Genomic DNA, 27,973 nt, shown 5'->3' with positions numbered 1-27,973 from the left:
TCCCTTCAGCCCGTCATCGTCCCATGCCCCCTTGGATGAGTGCTGTTTCCTGACTCTCCCGATGGCGGGGAGGGGAGGAGGGCACCACTTTTCTTCTCCAGGGCTCCCCCAATCAGGCCGGTGATGTTCAGCGGTGGCAGCTAAGCCCACTTGCCCATGGTGGGAGGCGAGGGCGGGCCCCATTTGCTGGGGCAGGGGATGAGACCCAGAGTGGGCAGGGGCCTTGGGCCCTGTCACACAGCCGGCGAGCGGGGCCCAGGTTTGTCCCAGGTCTGTCCCAGGTCTGTGCAGCTCCAGGCTTCGTGCTGCCAGCATGAGAGGAGGTGGGCAGGCAGCGGCAGATGTGGGAGCCTCAGCCCTCGAGGTGTGGGTGGAGGGCTTGGGGCAGAGAAGAGGCCAGAGAGTCGGGACACCCAGTGGTACATTTGGCCTCCAGGGCCGGGTCGGTCAGGGAGGGTCTCGGGGCAGGGCCCCCAGCAGCTATGGCCCTATAACTTGGGCCATGCCCAATGTGGACAGATGGGAGGGCAGGGGTACCCCCACCCACACACACACCAGAGCCAGGGGTTCCTGCTGGCCTGGGGGAGGCTCGACCTGGAGGAGGAGGGGACCTAAGACAGTGGCCCGTCCACGCGTGCCCACGGGCCCACGGCTCAGAGGGGTAAATAATTGAAGGCAGGTCACACGAACCTGCCCGCGTCACAGGATGCCTTCCCCCGGGTCTGGTTACGCCCCAGATCGCATTCTGACATCACTGGCTGGTGAATAATTAAGCTGCCACCTCCTCCCCGGCCACCACCACCAGCAGGCCCTCTGTATCCAGATCTCATTCTGCAGCTTTCTTTGCTCGCTCCCGAGCTGTGGGCTCTGGAGGGGACCGACCCTCTGTGCTCCCGGCCCTGCCAGCACCTCCAGCCTCCCGACCAGCAGCCAGCTTGCAGCCCACCCCATGGCCCCCGAGATGGACCAATTCTATCGGTCCACCATGGCCATCTACAAGGTGAGCAGGCGTGTGGCCCAGGCCCCAGGCCCGAGCGCGCTTTCTCAGGGCTCGAAAGTCGGGCTGGGCCTGGAGGACAGAGGGTGAGCATGACTACAGCATATTCTGGGAAGGAAGGCCCAGAGCCAGGCTGGCTTGTGGGCACAGGGTGGGGATCCCTGGGGATGGTTAGCCATCCCATCCCCACCCTGAGGCTCCCTGGAGGCTCCCAGGGAAGGGGTTTGTCCGCAGTCACCCAGTGAGCGACAGGCCCGCTGAGACAGCACTCCTAGATGCTGGACAAAGGCAGGACGGGGCCCAGGGTGGCTAGAGGTGGGAGCGAGGCAGGGGCCCAAAGAGCCACCTGCCCAAGACTGGGGAGTCCCTCTCTGTCTGTCTCTGTCTTCCTGTCTCTTTCTTTTCTGAGCCCCTCACTCAAGTTTTCTACTTCACTCCAGATAGATTGCCACTGTCCTCATAGACTTTTATTGAGCGCCTACTGTGTGCAGGACCCTTTCATATGTAAGCCCCACAACAACCTGCCTGTAGGATAGAAAATAATTACCCCAAATGATGAGAAAGCCAAGGCCAGCACAGTAAAACAGCTTGTTCAAGGTCTCTGAACGTCCCAGAGAGGCTTCTGCCTCTGGGACCCAAGACCCAAGTCTAAGTCCATGCCCCAGGCCCTCTGTACCCCGAGGGTGCTCTCCAGCTGGCCGTGGCCTTGCTCCCAAGGGGCTCTTCTTTGAGGAGGTCAAGATGTGCCCTTGCCCCTGAGGTGACTGTCAGACACCCGTGTGTCCAGCCTGGCAAGGCCTGGACCCAGCGCAGGGTTGCGCCACCCCCAGCGGGGGGCTGCAACAGACCACAAGCTTCCTCCCAGGGGGAGGAGGAGAAGCTTCCAGATGCATTGTCTTGGGAGCAAGTTCCTGCCAGGGCAGGTGTGTGAGCGGGAGCCAATGTGGAACAGGGATTCGGGGAGATGACCTCGAGGCCCCGCCGCAGTCAGGATTTGGGGTGACTCCACACTTCTAGGCAGGTTCCCCTAGAGTCAGGCTTCTCTCTGGGCCTGGGGGGGCCCCGTCCCTTTCTTCCTCTTCCTCTCCCAATCTTCATCCTCCCTCCCTTTGGCCTCGGGCCCCAGAGCATCATGGAGCGGTTTAACCCCGCCCTGGAGAACCTGGTGTACCTCGGGAACAACTACCTCAGGGCCTTCCATGGTAAGTGCCCGGCCCCCCGGCCCCCCCGGCCCCCCAGCCCCCATTGTGCCCACGCACCTGTCCCTCCACACAGTCACCTGCACCCCCGCATCGTCTGCACCCCAAACCAGACACTCCACTCGGGCTCGCCCGTCCACGCTCCCACCAGCACCCTCACCCGCACACCCGCACAGCCTCCTCTGCCCGCTTCCTAGATGCCCCCGGATGCCCCCAGAGACGCAGCGCCCGGTCCTGGCGGCCTCCACGGCCCCTACTGCACACACTTAGTATGTGTCACCCGGATGCTGCCCCGTGAGCCCTCTGCGATACCCAGGCCCACCACGGCAAGCCGGGCTCTGTGCCACAGCTGTGTGTCCTCACTCTGCCCAGCGCCCTCACCCACACATCGACGGCCGAACCTCCGCCACGGTGCCCGTGCAAACAGCTACCCCTCCCCCATTTCCCAACAACACCCGCTCCACCAAGGCTAATCACTTCACCAGGGCTTGCAACGCTCTGGGCCAAGGACAAGCCAGGGACACACCTGGAGTTGAGGGCCACATAAGCCCTCCCTGCCCTTTAGGACTTTGGAGTCAAAACCTGTTCTCCTCCCACACCAGCTCCCCCAGCCCATGCCCCTACCCTGCGCATCACGCCACACGTGCCCACACCCTCCCATGGGTGCACACGGACGCCTGCGCCCCCGCTCACAACAGACACACGCTGAGTCCCCGTGGGGGGTGCAGCTGCCCTGGGCCCTGCTCCACACCCACTTCCTCCTCTGGCCAATACCCCGCGTCCACACCCACCCCCCGGGACCCCCCCCCCCACCGACGCCTCTGCCAGATCCCACAGTGTCCCCTCCATGCATCCTCTCCTGAAAGGAGGGGTCCCGGGGGGGTGGATGGAGGAGGGGCCGGGGCTACACCCATCCCCTGTCCCCACGCAGCTCTGTCCGAGGCGGCTGAGGTGTACTTCAACGCAATCCAGAAGATCGGGGAGCAGGCCCTGCAGAGCTCCACCTCGCAGATTCTGGGTGAGGCGCTCCCCCTTCCACTATATACTCTTTCTTGGGCCTGGAGGGCTCGCCTCGTGCTGCCGAGGCCCCTCTGTCTCCCTGGTGCTGTCCCTGAGGCCCGGGGCCTGCCTGGCCCACCATCCTGGCGGCCCAGAGAGGGTTCCTTTCCTGTTCCGGCCCTTCCTGGAAATGCCCTCACGCCACAGGCCTTGCAGCGCAGGGCGAGTCCAGAGCCCAGACTCCTGCTCCGGAGCCCAAGCCCCTCCCCGCCACTCCCTGCCGGGCTGTTCCAGGGCTGGGACAGGCACTGCCATCCTCCCAGAGCCATCTGGGAAATCCTTGGACTTTGCTCCCCAAATCCCATCCCAGGCAGCCCCTGTGGCAGGTTCTAGCGGGAGGAGGGCGGGTGGGGCGGCCTGCCCCACTGACGCCACCGTTCTCTGTGCCTCCAGGAGAGATCCTGGTGCAGATGTCGGACACGCAGCGGCACTTGAACTCTGACCTGGAGGTGGTGGTGAGTATCGCGCCGCGTGGCCCTGAGGCGTCACTCAGGAGAGTGGGCTGCGTTCCAAGGAAGACGAGGGCCCCACCTGCCACGGCCTTTCTCAGGGAGGGCTCCCTGTGGCCCTTAGTGACACACAAGCGTGGGCCTTCCGGGCACCTCCCAGGCCCATCTGTGCGGGGCGCGTGCACCTGCCAGAGCTTGTCCAAGCCTCCAGCAACCCTGGGAGGCAGCCGCCGCTTCGGTCTCCATTCTACAGACCAGGAACCTGAGTCCCTTGCCCGCAGTTCCACAGCGAGTGGAGGAGCTAGGGCGAGACAGGACCGCTGCCCAGGTGCATGCGGCCAGGCCCTGCGCCTCTCTGGCTTCCCGGCCCCTCCCTCCATGCTCCCAGAGAGCCGCCAGCCACCTGGCCTTGATACAGCCATGAGAAAACCCCACAGAACTAAACCCAGTCTTCCCAGTGAGGGATCCCAGGCCCTGCTGACCCAGCAACCTCCCTGTGGCACCCCCCAGTCACAACCCAGCGCCACGAAGAGCTGCCCTCTGCAGACACGGCCTGGTGTTCCTACCGCTGGGTGGACTTCATGCTGTTCTCCCAGCCCAGCAGCATCCCTGGCCTCGCTGGCCAGCACCTTACCAGGCCTCCCTTGACCCCTGGGCAAGCTCATTACTTCTTCTGAACTCCAGCGGATGCATCTATGCCCTCTTAGCACGTGGTGGTGAAGAAAGCGAGCTCTGCCGCCAGAGCACCTGGGTTCAAAGCCCGGCGCCACCTGCCGCTGGCTTGTGACCTTGAACAAGCCTCTCTGTACTTTGGCTTGCCTGTCTGTACACTGAAGATGATCATAACTACCTGCAGGACCCCGGTGAGGACCAGGTGAATTCCTAAGGATAAACTAGGTGCCCTCCATGCATCTTCGTGGTGGTAACGGGCAGCAGGATCTATTGGCCCGGCTATCCCTGCCGAGACTGGGAGCCCTGCAAGGGCTGGGGCAGGGCCTGGCACGAGCAGGGCTTCACTGACTCTGGATGGAAAGAGCAAGCTTTGAAAAGAGAGTGGGGGCTGGCCACATGGAGAGGAGACGAGAGGGCGTTCCCAGGGGGCGCGGTCGGCAGAAGCGGGCCAAGGATGGGGAGCTGGGGCGGAGTAGGAGAGGGCCTCATGGTGACGGGTCTTGGAAAGCTTGGGAGGAAATGTCAGCTCATTGTGACAGCACGTGGCTCTCAAAGGTGTGTGGGGGGAACCCTTGGAAGTCAGTGTGCGCTTTGGGGGACACCAGAAAATACTCAGCAGTTTCGTTATCCTGTCAAAATGGGGAGCAATTGCAGGAGCAGAAAACATGCATCCACCAGCCCAGGATAAAACCCTGGGATGGGGCCCTTCTCTGGGACACTTGCAGGCTTAGGGCTCAGCCGTGTCGGTCCTGGGGCTCAGGAAAGGAGCCAGGAGCACTGCTTGTGCTGGCGGCCTGTGACTTCCCATCCTGGGCTTTGATGGCTCTCTGTGTCACTCGTGGCCCCCCTGGGCTGGATGAGGACGAGTGTCCTCCAGGCCCTCTCTGTAAGGAGAGCTGCCCTCTCTGGGCACCGGTGTCTTGGCTGTGACAACTGGTCAGGGCCGTCGGCCAGGACCATACCAGACCCAGCACAGCAGACACTGTCTCCCCCGTGGGCTCATTCATTCAACAGCTATCTTCAGCTGGGTGTCGGGCACTGTTGCAAGCGCAGACAAAACCCTGGCCTTCCCCAAGAGAGGGGTCAGACAAAACCCAAGACTAACAGGTGAGCATATACGCAACAGGTTAGACGCAAAATGTGTTCCGGAGGCAAATAGAGCAGGGAAGCCACATAGCCAGTGTGGGAGGGCTGCAATTTTTATCAGATATTCCAGGAAAACAGCCCTAGGAAGGGGACCCTGAGAGAGGCCTGGAGGAGGCCAGGGTGTTAGCCAGGGAGACGCATGCTGGAAGGGCGTTCTGGGCGGAGGCAACAGCCCCGAAAGGCTAGTGGAGGCACGTGTGAAGGAGATGATCGGCCATTCCAAGAGCCCTGTCGTGCAGCCTTGCCCGGGCCCTGGCCATTCTGAGTGCGCAAAGCCAAAGGGCGGCAGGATCTGTTTTTGTTATTGTGAACGAAAACACAGACAGGGAAATCTCACTGAGCAAATTAGAGTGTAAGGAATCATTTTAAGGCAAACTACCATCCAGGACAAGAACCGTGCCAGCCTCTCCAGGACCCCTCCCTGCGCTCCCTGTCAAAATCACAGCCCCTCCCTCCTCTCCTCCCTCCAAAAGTGACCACGATCTGATACTTCCTTGCGCTCCTTGTAGCTGATCACTCGGGCGTACGTCCCTAAATTAGAGTCTGGTTGTGTTCTGTCTCTTTTCTTTCAAATATGCCTTCAAGTTTCTCAATCCCCTGGTTCCCCTCCATCCCTTTCTTTCCCTTACGACTTGTCTGTTGAAGGCCCTGGGGCCCTATGACTGGTTTTCCTACAATCTGGAAATTGCTGATCTTACATTCCTGGCATAGTTCAGCTTCTTCCTCTGTCCTCTGGATGCCGGGGCTTGATCAGACCCAGGTTCTATCCCTCTGGCAAGACCACAGAGGGCACTGGGTTCTTCCGTCGGGAGCCACGGCACGTCTGTAGCATGTGATATGAACAGCCATGGAGGCTCTGTGTGTCCGGATCCACTCCCACCTTGGGAGTTAACCTGTTCTTGTGATGCTCTTACCCATGAGCCGGGATATTTCTATACGGAGATGCTTCTCCTTACCTACTTTGTTACCAGTGGCACGTTTTGGGTGGGAAAAGCAGTATCAAGGTTTATTCACTCCCCTTACTTATTTATTAGCTTTTAAGCTCATGAACACGCTCCCTGTCATCCTCTGAAGGTGATCAATGTGCTGTATTGTTTTCCTCACCCCATTACTGTAGCATTCTTTAGTATCCGCAGTATTTGTAGATTTAAACACATCTGATGTATTTCAGTCCTTTGCAATTTTCTTGTCTTTAGCCAAGTTGAAAATGTCTCCTCTTTGGCCAATAGAAGCTTCCTCAGTCTGGCTCCTGAGTCTTCTGGGCACAACCCTAGTAGTTTTGACAGCTTTCTAGCTGTCTTGCTTTGCTCAGCCTCCTAGGGGTTCCATGGCATCTTCTTTGTTCCTGGTCCTCCTCAAGAATCCTGATTCTCGAGGATACAGAGAATGAAAGCATTCGGTCATCCCGGTCGTCTTCAGACACAGAACACTGATCGTTGCTGTTGAAAAGTCTGATGATCTATTTTTTTCCCATCATAAATCATTTGCTTTCTCAGTCTAGGTGCCCAAAAGATTTTTCCTTTTTTTCTTTTTCTTCAGTCCAGTAATTTTTCTAGACATGTCTTGGTGTTGATCAGTCTGGGTCAATATTCCCAGTCACATGGGGTATTTTTGCAATAAGTAGTTCTAAATCTTTTTTTTTTTAAATTTCAGGAACGTTGTCTTAAATCACAGTTTTTAGAATGTTTTTGTTCTCTGTCTTTGCATTTCTTCTTCAGGGACTCCTATTATCTGTATGTTAGATCTCCACAGCTTATCTCTAACATCTGTCCTTCCTCTTGGCTATTTTTACTTTTTTCTTCATTTCTTCCCCCTACATACTTCCAGATATTATGATTCAATACCTGGACCAAGAATGGAGCCCATAATAGAAGTCCTATCATGGATGTATCTATACATACAATAATATAGAAAAATATATTCTTATATATAGTATATATTAGATATTAAATATGTAATATCAGCTTGAAATTCACCCCTTTAAAGTATACAATTTAGAAGTTTTTGAGGTAGTCACAGAGCTTTGAACCCATCCCCACTATCCAATGTTGGAACATTTTTGTCACCCTCTTCCCTAAAACACTGTCACCGTTAACATTCACTCTTGTTTCTTTGTTTCTTTTCATTAAAAAAAAGTATTCCCCCTCTTTGGCAGCCCACTCCCTGATTTCTGTCTCTGGAGATTCATTTTGCCTGTTCTAGGACTTCATATGATGGGACTTATACATACGTGTTCCTCTGTGACCCACCTTGTTCACCCGGTATGATGTCTGTAAGGTGGCTTCACACTGTCATGGGGATCAATGCGTTGTCCTGTTTGCTTACTATTCCACTGCAGGAGGCTACCACAACTTGTTTATCTCTTTTTCTGCTGATGGTCATTTGGGTTGTTTCCAGATTGGGCTACTACGACTAGGGCTGCTGTGAACATTCTTGTACAAGTCTTTTGTGGCTGTATGTTTTCATTCCTCTTGGGTAAATACCTGGGAACGGAATTTGTGGGTCACAGGGTGACATATATTTGGCTTTACGTGAAACCGCCAAAGAGCTCTCCAAAGCCACCGTGCTAGCTGCACCCCCACTAGCAGTGTGTGAAAGCTGCTGCTGCTCGACATGCTTGCCAACCTTCGACGTTGTCCATCGTTGTTATTTTAGCCATTCGAGAAGGTACGGAACGGTACCTCATTGCGGTTTCATTTCGCGTATGCCAATGACTAGAGACTTTTAATGGGCTTACTGGACATTTGAGGTGTTTGTTTAGCACTTTCACTATTTATTGGGTTATACTTGTTGACTCATAGGAGTTCTTTATATAGGCAAGATATGAGTCCCTTATCAGATATATGCATGATGCATGTTTTTTTTTCCCAACCTATTGCTTGTCTATTCATTTTCTAAATAGTGTCTTTGATGAGCACAACATTTACATTTTTAGGAATTTGGCTATTTAATTGTTTTCATTTTACAAAAGGCAGAGTCTGTTTAAACTCGGTAAGCTGTCTTTCAATTCATGGGACTAATACTATGGCAACAGCAAACACCTGCCTCTAATTTGATAATTTTAAAAAGTGGTCTGTGTTTGTATCCTATTTAAGAAATCTTTGCCTACCGGGGTGCCTGGGTGGCACAGCGGTTAAGCGTCTGCCTGCGGCTCAGGGCGTGATCCTGGCGTTCTGGGATCGAGCCCCACATCAGGCTCCTCCGCTATGAGCCTGCTTCTTCCCCTCCCACTCCCCCTGCTTGTGTTCCGTCTCTCGCTGGCTGTCTCTATCTCTGTCAAATAAATAAATAAAATCTTTAAAAAAAAAAGAAAGAAAGAAATCTTTGCCTACCGCCATGGCAAAGACACTGTAAGTTTTCTTGTGGGAACTTTATGTTCTGGACTTTGTATTTATTTCTATGATCTATCTTAAATTTGCTTTTGTGTATGAAGTGAGATAGAATCGGGGGTTCTTTCCCCCTGTATAGACTTTCAGTTGTTCCAGCACCATTTCAAAAAGACTTTCCTTTCACCATTGAACTGACTTGGTGTCTTTGTCAAAATTTGATTTGTTGTATATGTGTGGATCTATTTCTGAGCTCTCTACCCTTTTCTATTGATATATTTGTCTATCCTTACACCAATACCACAACTGTATTTTTTTAATGATTTTTTTATTATATTATGTTAATCACCATACAGTACATCCCCGGATTCCAATGTAAANGATGTAAAGTTTGATGCTTCATTAGTTGCGTATAACACCCAGTGCACCATGCAATACGTGCCCTCCTTACTACCCATCACCAGTCTATCCCATTCCCCCACCCCCTCCCCTCTGAGGCCCTCAGTTTGTTTCCCAGAGTCCATAGTCTCTCATGTTTCATTCCCCCTTCTGACTACCCCCCTTCTTTATCCCTTTNTAATCCAGTCATCTGTTGAAGGGCATCTCGGCTCCTTCCATGATTTGGCTATTGTGGACAATGCAGCTATGAACATTGGGGTGCATATGGCCCTTCTCTTTACTACGTCTGTATCTTTGGGGTAAACACCCAGTAGTGCAATGGCTGGGTCATAGGGTAGTTCAATTTTTAACTTTTTAAGGGACCTCCACACTGTTTTCCAGAGTGGCTGTACCAACTTGCATTCCCACCAACAATGTAGGAGGGATCCCCTTTCTCCACATCCTCTCCAACAATTGTTGTTTCTTGCCTTGTCTATCTTTGCCATTCTAACTGGCGTAAGGTGGTATCTCAGTGTGGTTTTGATTTGAATTTCCCTGATGGCTAATGATTTTGAACATTTTTTCATGTGTCTGTTAGCCATTTGTATGTCTTCATTGGAAAAGTGTCTGTTCATATCTTCTGCCCATTTTTTGATTTGTTTATTTGTTTCTCGTGTATTGAGTTTGAGAAGTTCTTTGTAGATCTTGGATACCAGTCCTTTATCTGTAGTGTCCTTTGCAAATATATTCTCCCATTCCGTGGGCTGCCTCTTAGCTTTTTTGACTGTTTCCTTGGCTGTGCAGAAGCTTTTTATCTTGATGAAGTCCCATAAGTTCATTTTATCTTTTGTTTCTCTTGCCTTTGGAGATGTGCCATGAAAAAGTTTGCTTTGGCCGATGTCGTAGAGGTTGTTGCCTATGTTCTCCTCTAGAAATTTGATGGATTCCTGTCTCACATCGAGGTCTTTCATCCATTTGGAGTTTATTTTTGTGTATGGTAATACCACAACTGTATTAATTGCTGTTGCTTTATAGTGAGTCTTAAAATCAAATAGTCTAGGGGCGCCCGGGTGGCTCAGTTGGTTGAGCATCTGCTTCGGCTCAGGTCATGATCCCAGGGTCCTGGGTTCAAGTCCTGCATCAGGCTCCTTGCTCAGCAGGGAGCCTGTTTCTTCCTCTGCCTACTGCTCCCCCTGCTTGTGTGCTCTCTCTCTCTCTCTGACAAATAAATTAATAAAATCTTTAAAAAAATTAAATAGTCTAAGAATTTTGTTCTTCTTTCTCAAAATTATTTTGCACATTCAAGATCCTTTGCATTTCCATATTTAGAATCAGCTTGTCAATTCCTTAAGAAAACCTGCTGGAATTTTGACAGGGATTGCATTACCTATAAATTAATGGCTATCATGGGGCACCTGGCTGGCTCAGTCAGTAGAGGATGCAACTTTCGATCTTAGGGTCCTGAGTTCAAGCCCCACGTTGGGAGTGGAGCCTACTTTTTAAAAAATTATAAATTCATGGTCATTTTAACAGTATTGAGTCTTCTGATCCGTGAACATGGTATACCTTTCCATTTATCCATTTCTTATAGCAACACCTTGTCATTTTCAGGGTACCAGTCTTGCACGTCTTTTGATAGATTTATTCCTAGGTATTTGGCTTTTTTAGCTATTATAATTGGATTTTTAAAATTTCATCCTCCAGTTGTTCATTGTTTGACTTATATTTTAGTAGGATCACTCTGTCTCCTGTACTAAGAATAAAATATCAGTAGCAGAGGACAAAAGCAGAAGTAGGAAGACCAGTTTAGAGGCAATAATCTAGGGGAGGGTTGAAATGGCTTGGGAAAGTGGGAACAGTGGTAGTGTTGAGAAGAAATCAGACTGAATGTAAAGCCAATAAGATTTTTTGATGGAGTGGATGTCAGTTGCAAAAGAAAAGGGAGAGTCAGACTAACTCCAAGGCTTTGTCCTGATCAACTGGAAAGGTGTAGTTGCCATTAGCTGAGGTGGGAAATACTGAGTGTGGAGCAGTTCAGGTGGAGGGGAGAGATCAGGGACTTAGTTTTAGACATGGTAAGTTTGAGGCACTTATTAGAAAACCAGATGGAGATGTGGACCTCAGTTGTATATATGAGGCTAGAGTTTGGGGTCAAGGTTTAGGGTGGATTGTTTGTCTGGGAGTCCTGAGCATATGGACGGTTGAGCTCATGGAGGGAGTGGATGCAGGAAGGGAAAGGAAGAGGCCCTGGGGGATGAGGAGGTGAGGGAGAATCAGCAAATGACAGAGAAGAGGCAGCAACGATGCACGGGGGTAGGGGGGGTGCAAGGAAAACCAGGAGAGGGTAGTAGGCTGGAAGCCAAGGGAAGAAGGTGTTTCAGGGAGAGGGAATGGTCAAATGTGCTGAATGATGACCATATGACGCGTCAGATGAATCTGGAGAGCTGGCTCTGTGATGGGAAATGCAGTGATTTCAACAAGAATATTCTTACTGGCGTGGTGGGGCACAGTCTGACTGGAGGGTGTTCAAGAGCATACTGGAAGACAGGAATGGGGTTAGCCTACAGGGACAATTCTTCCAGGGCGGGAGGGGCAGGGAGTGCCTGTATAGGAGACAAAAGGATTTCTTGCGTGTTACTGGAATAACTCAATACATAGAACTTACAGTGCGTGTTTTCCGCAGTGGGCCTGCTCTCAGCTTCTATACTGAAGGGCTCACAGGACCCGCTAATGAAGTATATGCTGGGAGAGGGGACACGGGGGTGGGCCGCGTTCTGACCTACTGGGAATTCCTCAGTCTGCCTGGGGTTGGTGACTTCCGTGTTTCCCAAGCCACCTGTTAATAGATAGTCCTATGGTTCCCCCATAGCAAGAGCTCAAAGTTCACATCAGTTATCAACCCCTTAGTAGATTCATTTCCTCCGGAGCTTAATGAAGACTTTCCATTAACCCCATGGTGCCTGGGCCCCATCTAATTGGTGATCAGAGCCAAGCCATGGCAACAGGAAGAATTATGATCCAGCAGTCTCGTTCTCACACATATATCCACGGGGTGACTCAGTTCATATCCAATTGGAAGCAGGAGAGTGACAGCTGATACATGGAAGGTGGCTTGTCCGTAAGCCATGTCTCCTAGGTGAGAGTGAGAGGGCAAACAGAATTAGGAGGAAGGGGAAAGCCCCCAGCTTGTCTGCGGCACTGACAGCAAGAGCCCTTTCATCTGTATTCTAAGAACATTTTTTTTAAAAGATTTTATTTATTTATTCGACAGAGAGAGAGACAGCCAGCAAGAGAGGGAGCACAAGCAGGGGGAGTGGGAGAGGAAGAAGCAGGCTCATAGCGGAGGAGCCTGATGTGGGGCTTGATCCCATAACGCCGGGATCACGCCCTGAGCCAAAGGCAGACGCTTAACGACTGTGCCACCCAGGCGCCCCTTCTAAGAACATTTTAAAAGAGCTCGTGCACCCAGGCCTCCTTGGGGAGAGCGCTCCCAGCCGCCCAGGGCTCCCAGCTGGGGGCAGGCTGCACCACCTCCCTTGCCCAACTTCAGGACAGCCTCACGTCCCCCTGCACTGTCTCAGCACACCAGCTCTGCTGGCGGAGCTGGCGTGTCCGTTCTGTGGGTTTTGTGCATTTTAGATATTTTCCGTAGCTTTCAGTGTGGCTCAAGTTCATCCCCGGGTACCATTCAACATCTTTATGAGTGCTCCGGTTACAAAGTTGCCTGGCTTTTGCGTCAGCTCCAACCCTGTATCTTCCCTAAGCCCTGTTGTTTATTTTGGGTGATTTTGCAGGATACGGGGATTTTCAAGAACACGTTTGGCGTTCAAGCAGGAACCTTGGACTGTCTTTTCAGGGGAAAGCAGGGCCAGGGGAGGGGCGAGTGAGGCGCCCCAGGGGCCACCGTGGGAGGTCCAGCAGGTGCACGTTGGGAAGGCTCACTTCCTGGATCCAGTAGACAAGGGCAGATATGTGGTCTTGGCGCACCATTCATAACACTGACCCCTCTACACACACATACACACACACACACACACACACACACACCCCCCAGCAGCCACAACTCAGGGTTCAAGGCATGGCCAGTCCTGAGGGGGCCACACTCAAGCTCCCCTATAGACCAGCAGTTACCAGGCTTCCAGAAACAATTACAGGAGAAAAACGTTAAATTTGCAACTTTTATAATTGGCTGGTTTTCCCTGAATACTGGAGGAAGATTACCAGCATTCTTCTTCTGGGCAACGCCCTACCCCAAGGGATAGAGCTCCCCCAGCACAGCATGGGCACCCTGCGGCAGCAGGCCTGGCAGCACCCACGGAGAGTTCTTGAGCAGGTGCTGTTGAGGGGAAAGGGGGTGCAGACAAAGGAGGCTGAGCACAGAGGTCCCCTGAGGCGGGAGTGACTGCAGGATGGGGGACACTCCTGTCTGCTCCCTGTGAACCCAAGGGCAAAGCGCGCAGCTGAAGGGTTTAGAGCTGATGTCCCCACAGCACACGGTGACCCAGGGGACGCTGATGGGGGCGTCCAGGGGGAAGGTGCCTGGTGAGCACCAGGGCTCCCAGAATCAAAGCTCTTTGGGCTTACAAGGCTGGACCTTCAAGAGCATCTGGCCAAGACCTTCCTGGTACAGATGGGGAAACTGAGGCCCAGAGAGGGGTAGCAACTTGTCCAATGTTCTAGAGCAAATTGGAGGCAGAACCAGAACTACTAGGACGTCGCTCTTCTGGGTCTGAGCCCAGTAGCCTTCCCCGGCCTCCTGGTCACCCAGGTGCTCAGCCACCTCCGTTTCACCTGTCGTGGAAACCAGCCGCCCCTCAGCTAAGGCCTCAACAGCTGTGAGCAGTCACTGGGTCAGGCCCTGCCCACGGTGCTGGGGACACAGAGATGGTCAGACGAGGTTCATGCCTACAGTGGCCCGCTGCTCCTACAGAGCGCCTATGATCAGGGGCCCAGGAAGAAATTCTGTTCTATGGCTGGAGGGATGAAAAGTAAACAAATGAATGTATATACATTCCAGAAACAAAATGGGAAGACAATGGATTCTGCTGGGGAGACTCCCCGGTAGAGGGGGTAGGGAAGCTGGTATTTGAAGTCTGGTAGGAAATTCCAGGCAGAGGGAACGGCATCAGCAAAGCACAGAATGGGACTAAGAACCAGAAGACACTGATACATGTATGCAGGGGGTGTGGCCCGCCAGCCACCGCACTACCTGTTTGCATATGGAACCATTTAATCTTCCCTCCAACCGGGTGCTTGTATCAGGACCATTTTCTCCAGGGTCTGGGCAGGTGCCTGTGTGTTCGGAATGCTGTATTGGACTGAGCAGTGCCAGGGATGCTGGGGCCTGGGAATGATTAGGGTCACCCCGATCACCCCCACCCTGCACTCCACACAGGTGCAGACATTCCATGGAGATCTGCTACAGCACATGGAGAAGAACACCAAACTGGACATGCAGTTCATCAAAGTAAGTATGGCCGCCCACCTTGGCCCCCCAGCCCATCACAGGCAAGACGGCCTCTCCCTGTTTAATGGATGAGCACACCAAGGCCTGCGCTGGGCATCGACTGGCCCCAGGCTATCCATGTTCCCAGCTGAGCGCCCCGGGGCCCTGTCCAGTGCTCTGACCCGTGGACCCGGAGTCTTGAGCTCTTTGACATGGGGGTCTCCTTCCTCTCTCCACCCTCTCCAAGGACAGCCGCCAGCACTATGAGATGGAGTACCGCCACCGAGCAGCCAGCCTGGAGAAGTGCATGTCTGAGCTGTGGCGCATGGAACGCAAGAGGGACAAGAATGTGCGGGAGATGAAGGTGCAAGAGCTGGGGGCAAAACCAGGCTTTGGGGGGACCCCCTGACACCCTCCTGAGCTCCCCCACCCAGCGCCAGCTCAGCTCCAGGAGGGCCGCCTGCCCCACTCTGTGGTGGGTGTAGCGAGGGAGGGCAGCCGGCCCCTGGTAGGTGGGCACGGCACCCACGGCCCTCGGGCCCACCTCAGCGCTGATCCTTGCGCGGTCACTGCCCGGCCCTCCCCAGGCTCCCCAGGCCTCCCGCCTTCTACTTCTCGGAGAAAACCTAAGGCCATCAGCCATGCTGCTCCTGATTGCGGTAGCCAAGTTGTAATTCCCCAGCAGCCCCGCCATCCTCCGCTCCCTCCTGTCCCGTCCGCGCTCCCCTGCCCCTGGCTAGGGCCAGCCGTCCTCCCAAGCTCAGGGCCCCATCCCTGGCCTTGGTCTCCAAGATTTCTATTTCCTTTCCTCTCTCCTCTTCCAGCTCCCTTACTAAGCTCTTATCTCTCCTCTTCAGAATCTATCCTCCCAAGTAGGGACTAATTAATCAATGCATTCACGTTTCCTTAAACCACGCTCCCGGGACCCCTCTCCGTGCTTGACTCCGGGCCTGGGGCTGGGGGCAGAGGGATGGCTCAGACACCAGCCCTGCGTGTGAGATGGGCCCAGGCTGGGCCGACACAGAGCCCAGACTCAGGAGGATGAGGACGCCCATGAGAGGTGGGCCCGGGCGCTCGGATGAGCTGGGTGCTCAGGGGAGGGCCTCTTGGAGGGGACGGCTGATTCAGGAAGGACAGGAGGCTTCAGACAGCTGGTATTTGTGGAGGGTGGGATGAGGCGTCCACTCGCCGCCTCCAGCCAGAACCCGCTTCTCCCACAGGAGAGCGTGAACCGGCTACACGCGCAGATGCAGGCCTTCGTGTCTGAGAGTCAGCGGGCAGCTGAACTAGAAGAGAAGCGGCGCTATCGTTTCCTGGCTGAGAAGCACCTGCTGCTTTCCAACACCTTCCTGCAGTTTTTTGGCCGGGTGAGCTGGGGCCGGGGGGACAGCCAACGGAGCCTTCCTAGGATCTGTGGTCTCTGTGAGCTGGCTGCCCACGGGAATTTCCCTCCCTTCGCCCATTCCCTTCTATCCTTCTTCTCTGTAGATATTTACTGCTTACTCTCCCCATCTATTTCTTTGGTTGTTTATTTGTATCTTCAGATATTCATTCAGTTATTCCTTCATGATTTTGTTTACTCTCACATTCATTCACTAATTCATGCCTTTGTTCACTCACGTATGAACCATTTATTTTCTTCATTCCTGCTTGCATAGACTCACCATTTGCAAATTCATCAATTCATAAGTTTATTTAGCTATTGCCTATTACTTTTATCATACTGTTTAAATCCTCTGTGCTCTTGCTCTGTTCCGTCTGCTAGACCAATCTCTTTGGTTTTCTAGTGGATTTTGCTTTCTGTATTTAACTGCCATGTTGTTTAGTGCTGTTGGGTTTATGACTATTATACCTTCTCTGTAACTGTTAACCATTTATGTATTTAATATCTTATAATCCAGCCTGATGCTTTTCATTTCACTTTGGCTTGAGATTGAAATTATCCTCCTTTCTCTTCTGTGAACTCTTTGTTTTAAAGTTTTATTTATTTAAGTAATCCCTACACCCAAGATGGGGTTTGAATTCATGATCCTGAGATCAAGAGTCACACACTCTTCTGAGTGAGCCAGCCAGGCACCCCTTTTATCTCTTTAAATGTGTTTTCTGTCCCTAACATACGGCTCAGTTTTGACTTTTAACCAGTCTGACAGCTTATGTCTTCAAATAGAGGAATTCAGTTCATTCCCAGGTAACCCAACAATTGACATACCTGTTTTATTTTACTTAGTCATTTCCTCTCTTTCTCCCATGCTTGCTTGTGCCACTTTGGTTGTGTTACTATACATTCGCCTTTCCCCTTTATTAATTTGCAAATCCTACTGTTCTTTTCATCTCTCTTCATGATGACCTCACTTTGTGACCCTCATGATAACACAGATTCATCTCTTACGTTTTCCAAAATATACTGATAACACAGCCCCCTCGACACTACTCTGTCCATTGCAGCCCCCCACCCCTTAAGATGAGGCCTGGAGAAGGATTTCCCTGCTTCGTTGGCACTCTAAAACGTGGTCTTATTCCTCCCCTTATCCTCCCCGACCCCAAGCTCTTGGTTTTGCCAAAAAACTTCAGGACTTTTAGTTCTAGACTCTCACGAGTCATTTCTTTGCACTATGATCCTTCTATTTCGAGAAACTTCACTTAGATCGTGTATATTCCCGATGCCCGGTGCGCGGTCACTTGCACTGGTATTTCACTACACACGTGATCAGATACGCTGATACCACTGTTTTCACTCCTTTTCATTTCCCGCTGTCTTGAGTTTTCTGTCTGGGTTAATTAAATGTTTTCTGCAGATGTGCCACCTGAATCCATGCGTACGTGCAAAAGTCTCACTTTGACCCTGGGTGCTGAGCAGCCTGTCGGCTGGTTGAAGGATTCCAGGGCTGTAGGCTTTTTCTCCTGGGGTCCAAGAGGATGTTCCCCTGTTTTCTGGTGCTCTGTGTTGTGGATGCGAGGTCGGGTGTTGGTCTGTCTTCTTTCCCTCTTAAGTAAGTGGCTCTCTCTCTGGATGCTTGGAGATTTTCTTGGTGTCCTTGGGACCCAGGCATTTGTCCGGGCACCCCTAGATGGGTGCCTGCTGGTGCCCTTCACTCTGTGGGCTCAGGTCTTTCTTCAGGTCAGTGGAGCTGTTGGCTCTTCTGTTTCTTTAACTATTATCTCTCCACCATCATTCCTTCTTCTCCTTCTAGAACTCTACATCTATGACCTCCTCCCTCGCCAAGTCTGTTTCATTTGTCCTTGTTCTGTAGTTTGAGATATTCTCCCCCCACCTGACAGGTCGCCAGGCCTGATTGTGTTCCCACCAGGACTGTTCTGTCCTCTAGTTCATCTGTTCAATCTTCAGTCTTCAAATCATGCTTTGTCTGGGTTAGAAGGGCTTCGGTATGCAGCAAATGCTTCTATCAAGATCTTGTCGAGCTTGTCACCCCCTTCTCTCAGCCTCCTGGGTGGTCTTCTGGGTTCTCCTCTCTCACTGCTGGGTCCTCTCAGATGCCCTGTTTCTTTCCTTTGCCTCCTCATGCTCCTGTTCCCACTCAGGGTTGAGTTGAACTGCAAGGCCTCAGGCAGTGGTACTGGCAAACGTGGGAGGACTGGGGGAGTGGAGAAATCTCTACCCCAGTGGGACCCCCTTCTAACCCAGGCCTTCCTGTTGCAAGCATGGGCTCTCACCTCATCCTCAGGGATAGGGATTAATTTAGCCTACTCATCCAGAGAACCACTGCAGACATGGCTGCCAGGGAAGGTTGTGCGGAATGAGCACTGCACAAGGGAACCTGGTTGAGAGCAAGACCTGTGTTCCGTTCTTCAAGCTGAACACACTGGTGCAGACTGTGTTTTCCTGGAGAGAGGAACATCTCTCTCTTTTTATAAAGAGGCCATCCTCTCACCAAATGTATGCCACCAGACTCTGTCCATCCAGAGAGAACACCTGTCTCTAAATTACAAGGAGCTACCCTATGGGCTAGCTTCAGCCCAAGTCTATGGAGTCCTGGGACTCAGGAAAGCCAGCAGCCCCTCCCAGGCCACAGTCAGAAGAGACACCTGACACTGACCTCCCCAAGTATCTCTGTGGGCAGCACTGCCTGAACGCCTCTTCCCAGCCTCTCTGTTGTGGGTCCTCAGGCCCCTGCCAGCCCAGTATTGGCCCAGGTTCTATCCTGCTGCCTTCCGTCAAGGTCCAGCAGGGGCCACAGCCTCCCAGTTACCCACCTGGCATGTGGCCTTGCCTGCCTGGCCTGTCCTGGCTGTTGACCCCTATTGAGGGGGACTGGTGGCATCTGCAGATGGAGGGGCCAAGGACCCTGGGATAGCATTTTCCACCATTCCCTCAAAACTGATGACCTTGTCCCTGCATTTTTCCAATGTCATCTGTTCCTTCATTCGTGTATTTAATAAATATGTTTTGAGTCCAGACGGCATGTCAGGCCCTGGCTTTATGTCCTATCTGAGACAGAGCGGGCTGCGGACCCATCACCCGGCCAGCAGCCTCTCTTCCCTGATATGCCGCCAACACGGCTTCTCCCCGCTCCCTAGCCTCGTCGCTCTGCCCAGTACTTTCTATGTCTTTGCACTCTTGTTTAGTTTCCATTTGTCTTTCTTTGTATTCTTGTCTGTTTCCCAGCCACTGCATCCTGGCTGCAAACCCAGCAAGTGATTTCACTTCTCTGAGTCTCATTTTCTTATCTTGCAAAAGAGGGAAATAGTCCCCATCTCGCAAGGTTGACGAAGTGGTGGAATGTCCTATGAGGGACCCAGTGGAGTCAGGTTCTCCTGCCCCTACTCTCTCCCCTCCAAAGCTGCAGCCAAACGCCATCCTTCAGGACCTCTGTCTGCTTGCAGTCAGCTGCCTCCCACAGCCCCCAGCAGACTCTTGCCTCCCCGCCTCAGCCAAGCCCCTTCCCAAGTCTCTGAACCCAGGGACCCTCCGGTGCTGAGCCGAGGTGGGAGACCTGGCTGGACCCAGTACCTGATCCTGGCTCCGGCTGACATCCTTTCTCTGCCCCCGCCCCCAGCCAGCCCCCGGCTCAGGGCTCCGCCTTCTCCTCCTGCCTCTCCCCTCCCTCACAGAGTGCCGCTGCGGAGACGAACTGCTTGTTCATTTTTGAAATAGTTGCATCGAGATGCAATTCATCCATTTAAAATGCACAGTTCAGTGGAGCCTCGGATATTCACAGAGTGGTGCACCGGTCGCCACAATCAAGTTTAGAACGTTTGCATTACCCCGAAAAACCCCAGCAGCCCTTGATGGTCATTCCCCAACCCTCCCCCACCCCACCACAACCCCCCACTCCGGTCTAGGCCACCACGATCTACATTCTGTCTCTAGAGATGTGCTTCCTCTGCACATTCCATATAAACAGAATCAACCAAAGTGTGGTCCTTTGTGACTGGCTTCCCTCCTGAAGCATCCTGCAGGTAAGATCCCTCATCACTGGGGCACACATCCATCCTTCGTTTCCTGCTACTGCCAAATACTGGTCCGTGGTCTGGAGACGCCACATTTCATTTATCCATTAATCAGTTTATTTGCGGCTGATAGAACTAATGCTGCTGTGGATAGATGTCGAAGTTTCCGTGTGGACATATACGTTCACTCCTCCTGGCTGTACGGGAGCGGACTTGCTGAGAATAGGGTAACTCTCTGTTCAACTGTTTAAGGAACTTCCAGACTGTTTTCCGAAGTGGCTGCACCATGTCGCGGTCCCGCCAGCCGCGTACGAGCTTCGCAATGTCTCCGCATCCTTGCCAACACCTGTTCTTGTCTGTCATCTTGACTCGAGCCATGCGAGTGGATGGAAAGTGGTATCTCCTTATGGCTTTGATGTGTGTTTCCCTGATGGGTAGCAATGCTAGTGAATACCTTTTCCGGTACTTACTGGCCATTGAAGTACCTTCTTTGGCAGAAAGCTCCTTTCTGCCCATGTCCTGAACCGTTCCCCAATTCCAGCTGAGTCCGTGTCTGACCCATAACATACCCCCCAGCCCACCTCGCCCTCAGCGTCTCTGTTTATCGCACTCACGCAAGTCTATCTCCAGGATAAATTCCTGGGAATGGAATTGGCGAGCCCAAGGATATAGGCATTGGTTGTCCCAGTCTACCCTTCTGCCAGCCATGCTGGAGATTCCCTTCTTTTTGACAACAGTGTGAGAGCAAACTTTTCAATGTTTGCTAATCAGCAAGGTAAAGCTGGTATCTCCGTGTGGTTTTATGTTATACTCGTCTTAATAGGCGAGACAGATCTTTTCATGGTTCCGAGCCATTGGATGTCCTTTACTAGGACGTGTCATCCTCTTTTCCTCCTTTTGTCTTATTCATTTCTCGGAGCTCTTTATATGTTACTGAAATTAGCCCTTGGTGATGAGTTGCAAATATTTTCCATTTGTCATTTGACATTTGAGTTGCTTATTGTAGGTTTTGCCATGTTTAAAAAAATTATTTTTATTTAGTCAAATGTATCAGTCTTTTCCAGTCTATGGGGTCTGTAGCATACTTGGAATGACTCTTCTGCTCCATAAATGTTTTTAAAACTTCTCCCACGGTCTCCTTATGGTTTTGAAAGCCTGCACGGTGTTTCTTCCCAACCACAGGCGAAACTGCCTGGAGGCAGAGCTGAGGGAAGCCAGAAAAGTGGAGTGCTGCCCAGACTGGGGCTTGGTGCTCTGGCCTTTATTCTCAGAATGCCCTAGGACCCTGGCAGGTGCTTTCCACTGAATGTTCTCAAACTGGGCAAAAACCCTTTTAAAAATATAGTCTACAGAACCCAGTGTCCTTGCTTTCATACTGCTTCTGCGGCAAGCACGCGAAGACCTTTGGAGTTTTGGCTTTTTGCTGTTTGCTACTTAGTTATGCAAGGCAACAGACGGGCTGTCCACCTAGTGACCAAAGGGCCTAGTTGCTCCTGTGACGTGAGTCACTTCTGTTTCACTGCCTGGGATCCCTGTGAGGTTTTCAGCAGCTGGGCCAAACTGAAGGGAGGAATCATGGAAAGGTGCCATCGCAGGGACAACTTGCTTACTATCTCTAGGATTTTTCTAGCCCTGGGAGGGGCAATCCCTGCAGGATTGGCAAAGGCCCAAGATGTCAAAACATCATAAAATACAGAAAATTAAAAACACGTTTCATGCACACAGCAGGCCCGACATTTAAAGCCCTCCCACCCCCAAGCGGTTATGGACTATGTCGTCAACAGCTGAGTTTCTGGTCCTTGAAAGTATTCAAAGAGAGTCAGATGCCCATGTACTGGGGACACTAGGAATGCTTATGTAGACTAAAAGGAATAGACAGGAAATACTGTATTTGAAAGGCTTCTTTTAGGAAAGGACTCAAACTGGCTTACATAGAAAAGGTATTTATCACTTTAGTTACTATGAAGCTCAAGGGTTTCAGGTATAGCTGGATCAAGGAGCACACGTCTTCAGAAATTTTCCCTTAGTTGTAGTTTCCTGTGTTGGCTTCACTTTCTCTACTTAGCAAAGCCCATGAGGTGAAAGAATATATTTTTCCAGATTGTTCCAGGGTAAGTCCTAGGACTGGGTTCTTTGGTCAGAGTTTCTGGGAAAGCGCCATCCCCTGAGTCCATCACCATGGCCGGGAGGGTGGAGCAACCTGAGTGGCCAGGCCCGGGGACTACCCCTACCGCCGTACTGGGCCGTGGGAGAGCCCGGCCAAAGCACACAGACTGAGAGAAGGGGCAGGAGAAGCACCTCAAGGAAAACTGAGGGGCTTGCGACAAAAGAGGGAGAAGGTTAGACAGTGACCGAGTCCAAAGTGACACTGCAGAGGTCTCTGGCTCCTTCCAGCTAGAAAATCGGGTCATCCTCCTCTTGCGGGGCCCGAGTTCCCAGGTCTAGGGTGCCGCTTTGGAGGCCCCAGGACTGGCGGCTGCTCGGATCTGGCTGACGCCTGTGTCCCCCCTGCGGCCAGGCCCGGGGCGTGCTCCAGAACCGCGTGCTGCTGTGGAAGGAGCAGTCGGAGGCCAGCCGCAGCCCATCGCGCGCCCACTCCCCGGGCCTGCTGGGCCCCGTGCTGGGGCCGCCCTACCCCTCGGGCCGCCTGACGCCCACCCGCCTGGACATGGTGAGGCCCTGGGCGCCCCCGCCGCCGTTCGCGCCCCCGCCGGCCCCCACACCCCTCCGCGGCGCCCTGGGGCCTGCGCCCTTCCGCCTGGAGCCTCCAGCCCCCCAGGCTCCCGGTCTACGCGGCGCCCCCGGGCCCGCCCTTCCGCCCCGGCGCGGCCCGGGCGCCCCCGTGGTGGCCGGGCCGCAGGCCCGAGAACCCCTACGCCGACGTCTGGGACTGGGGGTGGGGGCTGGACTAGGGCGCCTCGGCGCCCCCCTCCCCGCCCCACCCTGCCCTGCCCGTCTCCCCTCGCAGCCCCAGAGGGCCCTGGCGGAGTTCGGCTCCCCCCGCAGCCGGCACAGCTCCGGCTCCTACGGCCCCGAGCCCGCCGAGGCGAGGTCCGCGTCTCAGCTGGAGCCAGACCGCCGGTCGCTGCCCCGGACGCCGTCCGCCTGTGAGTGGCCCCCGCCCCCCGGAGCGCGGAGGGAGGGCCGGGGACCCGGGGGCCCGGGGAGCGGCACTGAGGCGGCGCTGCAGCAGGCGGGCTCGAGGGCAGACGCGAGGGCGAACTGCCCACCCACGCGCGCTGCGCTCTCCCGCCCTGGCAGCTTCGCTCTACGCCAGCGGCACCGAGCGCTCGCGCTCCAACTCCTTCGGCGAGCGCCCGGGCGGCGGGGCCGGCGGTGGGGGTGCCCGCAGAGCCCGCGCCCTCGTCTCCCACTCAGAGGGCGCCAACCACACGCTGCTGCGCTTCTCGGCCGGAGACGTCGTGGAGGTGCTCGTGCCTGAGGCCCGGAACGGCTGGCTCTACGGCAAGCTGGAGGGCTCTTCCGCGTGAGTGGGAGCTGGGGCGCAGGGGGTGCTGAAGGGAGCCCGGAGGCCTGGGATCGCGCCCCGACGGAGATTTGTGCCCCCGGCCCCCACTTCCACTCCCGGGGCTCAGACAATTCTCCCCTGCCCCCCCCCGCCCCGTCCCCTGTCGGTGTCCTCATCCAGTCCACGGGGTTGGAAGAGGACAGGGCGGTGGCCCTTGGGAGGAACGGGAAGGCTCTCTCCCTGATGCGAATACTGTGGGAACCCCGCGGTGGGTGCTCGGGGACTGCTTGTACCCCACACGGAGGGAAGAGCAGCTGTCCCCCTGTAGCCTGAGAGTCAGAGGAACTCTGATGGAGGGGGTGGACCTGGAGGCGGGCTCCTCCCCCCCCCCACCCCGGCAAGGCGCAGAGGCCATGGGGGGACCTCGCAGGCTGAGCTGCAGTCACGTGCAGGGATCTGTAAGGTTGCAAACTGGGGTTGGTTTTGACCCCAGGAGTCGAGGCACGAGGTGGGGAAGTACTTTCTGGTCACTGTAAGGCTGGCGGAGGGCAGGGGTCAGCAGCCACAAAGGGGGAGTGTGCAAGGATTCCTCTTTCTGCCAAAGAAAAGGGGGAGGTGGGAGCTTGTTGGAGCCAGGCAGTGACCCCCGACAGGGCTTATGGGCGGAGACTGCGTGGTCACCACTCCCACTCACGCTACAGGGGAGGAGGGAGGAATGAGGGCTTAGAGGGAGAGTCAGCAGGTGCACGTGAGGGTGCTCGCAAGGGTGGTGGTGTGGGGCAGTGGGCAGGTGGAGGGCGGTGTGAATCCGTGGAGGGTGGTGGGTGGAGGGTGGATGCGGGGGGCGTGGGTCAGTGGATGGGGGGCAGGTGGAAGGAGGACCAGGAGGTGGTGGTGGAGGTAGGTGGATGCGGGCCGGCAGGTGGGGTGCACTGAGTGGTTGGGGCCGGGAGGATGCATGGATGTGGGTGCACAGGCTGAGGGTGGCTGGAAAGGACGTGAATGAGTTGGCAGGAGGCAGCCAGCTGGGCAAGAGCTGAGGGATGGGTGAGGGACTGGTGGCGGGTGGGTGGCTGCCCACGGGGATCGTGGATGGGTGATGCGGGACGGGGTGACACATGGCTAGAGGGATGGATGGCAGGCGACAATTGGCCCGATGTGGAAGGATGGGCTGCCGGGTAGAGATGGCTGCAAACACCAGGGGTGGAAAGCCCTGCTCTGTGGGCCCACGAAGGCAGCCGGCTGCCCTGAAAGTCCCCCCAACAGGCATGTAGCGGACTTCCTGGGGGCCGGAGTGTAAAACCATCTAGAGGTGCTCTCGGACCACGTGCCCGGGACACGGCTGTTCTCTCCGTGCAGAGGAGAAGATGGCAGGGAAGAAGGTGGTGGGGAAGGAGATGGCAGGTGTATAGTGAAAGCACTTTATGGTGAAAGCAGAGGTAAAACGTAAGGAAATGGTTTTATTCTGCCAGTTCGAGTGGAAATTGCTTCCAGGTACCTTTAGGGGAGAACGCTGTTGATTGGGTTTGGGGTCTAAGGTGACTTTTTGGAGAACACTTTCCCAAGTGTTCTGCAAGAACCTGAGGGGTCCCGGGGCTCTGAAGAAGCTGAGGAACACTGATCGAAGTGCCCCAGCCCCAGCCCCAGCCCCAGCTGTTCTCGAGATGCAATAATGAGCCTCCAACCAGGCAAAGACTCCAAGAGTGGGGATCCCTGGGGTCCCAGGAACCAGAGTCCTAGGGTGGATGGAAGCGGTGGAGCGGAGCAGAGCAGGGCCCTGGATTGGTAGTGAGGCATCTTGGGCTCAGGTGCCCCTTCCTCCGGGCTCGTGTATTTGCCTGTGGTCCTCAGCCCCCGCCCTGTTCCCTTCCCAGTCACCCTTGTCATCATGCATTTGCATGTCTGTCCATCCGTCTGCCAGGCCGGAGCCTCTGGGGAGTAGGAACTGTTTCTGGGCCCTTGCGTGGTGGGTGCTCAGTGAGTAGGGAATGAAGCGGGTCACCACATGTCCTTGGACACATTGCTTTCCTCCTTGGACTTCAGTGCTTCCTAAGGTGACTCCGCCCCTGGCAGGATGTGAGGCTGGCTGGCTGGACTTGAATGTCGAGAAAGATCTCCTTGAAGGATTAAATGAGTTAGTCTGGGCAAAGCCCTCGGAGCGAGGCCTAGCACCCAGCACTGCTCAGGGATTGCTCTCAGGGGTGGGATTTTGACCACTGTTGTTGGGCCGTTTGCTCAGGGGACCCTCTGCCCGCACCCTGCAGGAGCGGCTGGTTCCCTGAGGCCTATGTGAAGCCTTTGGAGGAGGCGCCCGTGAGCCCCATGAACCGCTTGAGCCCAGTGACCTCCGTGAACCCTATGAATGAGCTACCTTCCAGGTACCTGGGTAGTCAGAAGTGGGGCCGGGGTGGGGACTTTGGTGGGGGGTGGCCCCACTCTCCAAAGGGACATCTGTGAGTTGCAGTCCTGCGTGGGCCCAGCCTCCTTCGGTCCCTGGAGGAAGGGGACCCCCCCCACGCCCATGAGAAAGTCATTGCATCCCTCCCTCTGCCTCCTCTTGGGGCTGCCTTCAAGCCCGTGTGGCCTCCTTTGGCCTGGGTATAAGGGAGGAGGCTGTAGGACGCCCAGGAGCCCAGCAGATGGGGTGGGGTGCAGTAGGGGCCTGACGCCTGACCCCCTTCCCATGCCTCCCTCCTCTGGACTCAGATCCTACCCGCTCCGGGGCAGCCACAGCCTTGATGACCTCCTGGACCGGCCGGGCAACTCGGCAGCCCCCTCGGAGTACTGGGACGCCCAGGCCCGCTCCCGAACGCCAAGCCGCGTCCCAAGCTGTGCCCCCAGCCCCACACCTACACCCTTGCCTGAGAGCCGCCGAAGCAGCACGGGCAGCCCGGGGGTGGCCGGTGACGTCAAGGTGAGCCCCCACACGCCTGTCCCCAGCCCTGGGCTCATGCAGTGGGCCGGGAGACTGGAGACCAGGTAACCCTCCCTCCCTGGCCACTGGCGGGCTACCAGGGGCCGTCCCACCCCAGCCGCAGTTTGCCCATCTGCAGGGGAGGAGTGGGATGGACTTTTAAGTCTGGGGAGGGCGGAAGCATTCCTCTCAGGGACTGGAGCTCCCATTGTCCTCCTGGGGGCCCTGGACAAGGCCTGTCCTTCCCACCTCCCAGGACAGGCATGACCAGGATCCTGGGTCAGAGCCGGGGCTGGGGCAGGCTGGGCAGGACCGGGGTGAGGAGTGGGGTGCAGGGAGAGCAGCCGGAGCCTGGCGGATGGCACTGTGGCCCAGAGGCTTCTCAAATGCAAAGCCCACAGAATTCCGGTCTTCAGAACACCCGGGCCTTATTTCCCAGAAGCCTGGCGCTGCAGGGGCCTCTGGTCTAGTCCTCTGCCTCCCTGGAACGGGGAGTGGCAGAGGCAGGGGCTCGCCTGCCCCTTTCCCCCCTAACCTGGCCCTTCCCCCACCCCCCACCGCAGAAGCTAATGTCCTGGGAACAGCACCCTCCAGAGCTCTTCCCCAGGTGAGTCCTGCAGCAGGGGTTGGGCTCAGAGGAGGGCTGGGGGGGGAGACGAGGCAGGGGTGCGTGGAGGTGGCTGGAGGCAGGAGGGAGGGGTGGGCACTGACTCAGGTGCCCCTTTCACCCCGACCTCCCCGCTTCCAGGGGCACGAACCCCTTTGCCACCGTGAAGCTGCGTCCCACCGTCACCAATGACCGCTCGGCGCCGCTCATCCGCTGAGGGGCTTCCTCGGACAAGGGTCAGAGGTCGGCCCCCCACACCTGCCCAGCGGCTGCCCGGAGCTGGCGGCGGCAGCAGCAGCGGATCCGGATCCGAGAAGCCGGGGTCCTGACACCGGGGGTGGCGGCCCCGCCCCGAACCGCAGCCGCAGATTCAGCAGCTCCAAGGGGACTGGCCTGCGGTCTGGGACCTTCAAAATAAAGCAGGCAGAATTGAGGGACAGGACCGTTTCTTCCCCTCCAAGGGCCCCAGGACTCTCCCTGGGGGCCTACCTCGTGCAAACCCAACCCCCTTCCCCTCCTCTGCCCCTGTAGGGAGGAGCCCTGCGCACCCCCTTCCGGAACCCGCATCTGTCCTCCTGTTTAACTTTCGTGAATGGTGAGAAATAAAGCAAGTGGACAGCAGCAGGACTGGTGGTGTCTGATTTGGGCGACAGGGTTGGGGGGGTTGGGGCTGGAGGCCTCCCGCTGGAGAATGGGGTCCAGGAGGTCCTGAAGGTCACTGCTCTGCTCCCACACAGCCCCTCACAGCCTTCATTGTAAGCAAACCCTGAAGCCCTCAGGCTGTATCCACCCCCCTCTGGCCCTGTCTCTCTGCAGCTCTAGGTTTCCCAGGAAGTGGGGGGCCTCTCCAGAGGGGGAGGGGTGGCAGTCTGGGACCACCAGCAAGTGGCCCTTCAGCAGCC

The 27,973-nt window shown here is 55.0% G+C and overlaps 1 protein-coding gene across 1 annotated transcript; it reads left to right on the top strand.

Annotated features, from left to right (window-relative positions):
* Positions 1-102: 102 nt before the first annotated feature.
* On the top strand, positions 103-27,686 carry BAIAP2L2 (BAR/IMD domain containing adaptor protein 2 like 2). Its single transcript, XM_034643567.1, has 14 exons — positions 103-1,000; positions 2,124-2,199; positions 3,128-3,214; positions 3,649-3,710; positions 14,622-14,693; positions 14,920-15,036; positions 15,893-16,039; positions 22,600-22,752; positions 23,050-23,188; positions 23,343-23,568; positions 25,815-25,928; positions 26,257-26,464; positions 27,028-27,071; positions 27,213-27,686. Exons 1-14 carry the CDS (start codon positions 950-952, stop codon positions 27,286-27,288), a joined length of 1,572 nt encoding a protein of 523 aa, XP_034499458.1. The 5' UTR covers positions 103-949; the 3' UTR covers positions 27,289-27,686.
* The last annotated feature ends 287 nt before the right edge of the window (positions 27,687-27,973 follow it).

This window comes from Ailuropoda melanoleuca, chromosome 15 (genome assembly GCF_002007445.2).
Source record: "Ailuropoda melanoleuca isolate Jingjing chromosome 15, ASM200744v2, whole genome shotgun sequence".
Classification (NCBI taxonomy): Eukaryota; Metazoa; Chordata; class Mammalia; order Carnivora; family Ursidae; genus Ailuropoda; species Ailuropoda melanoleuca.
This window is presented reverse-complemented; position numbering and strand designations above follow the sequence as displayed.

Coding starts and splice junctions, on each gene's coding strand:
- BAIAP2L2 (XM_034643567.1), top strand. CDS start 950: ATGGCCCCCGAGATGGACCAATTCTATCGGTCCACCATGGCCATCTAC. Junction 14,694..14,919: donor TGGACATGCAGTTCATCAAA/GTAAGTATGGCC, acceptor ACCCTCTCCAAG/GACAGCCGCCAGCACTATGA. Junction 23,569..25,814: donor AAGCTGGAGGGCTCTTCCGC/GTGAGTGGGAGC, acceptor CGCACCCTGCAG/GAGCGGCTGGTTCCCTGAGG.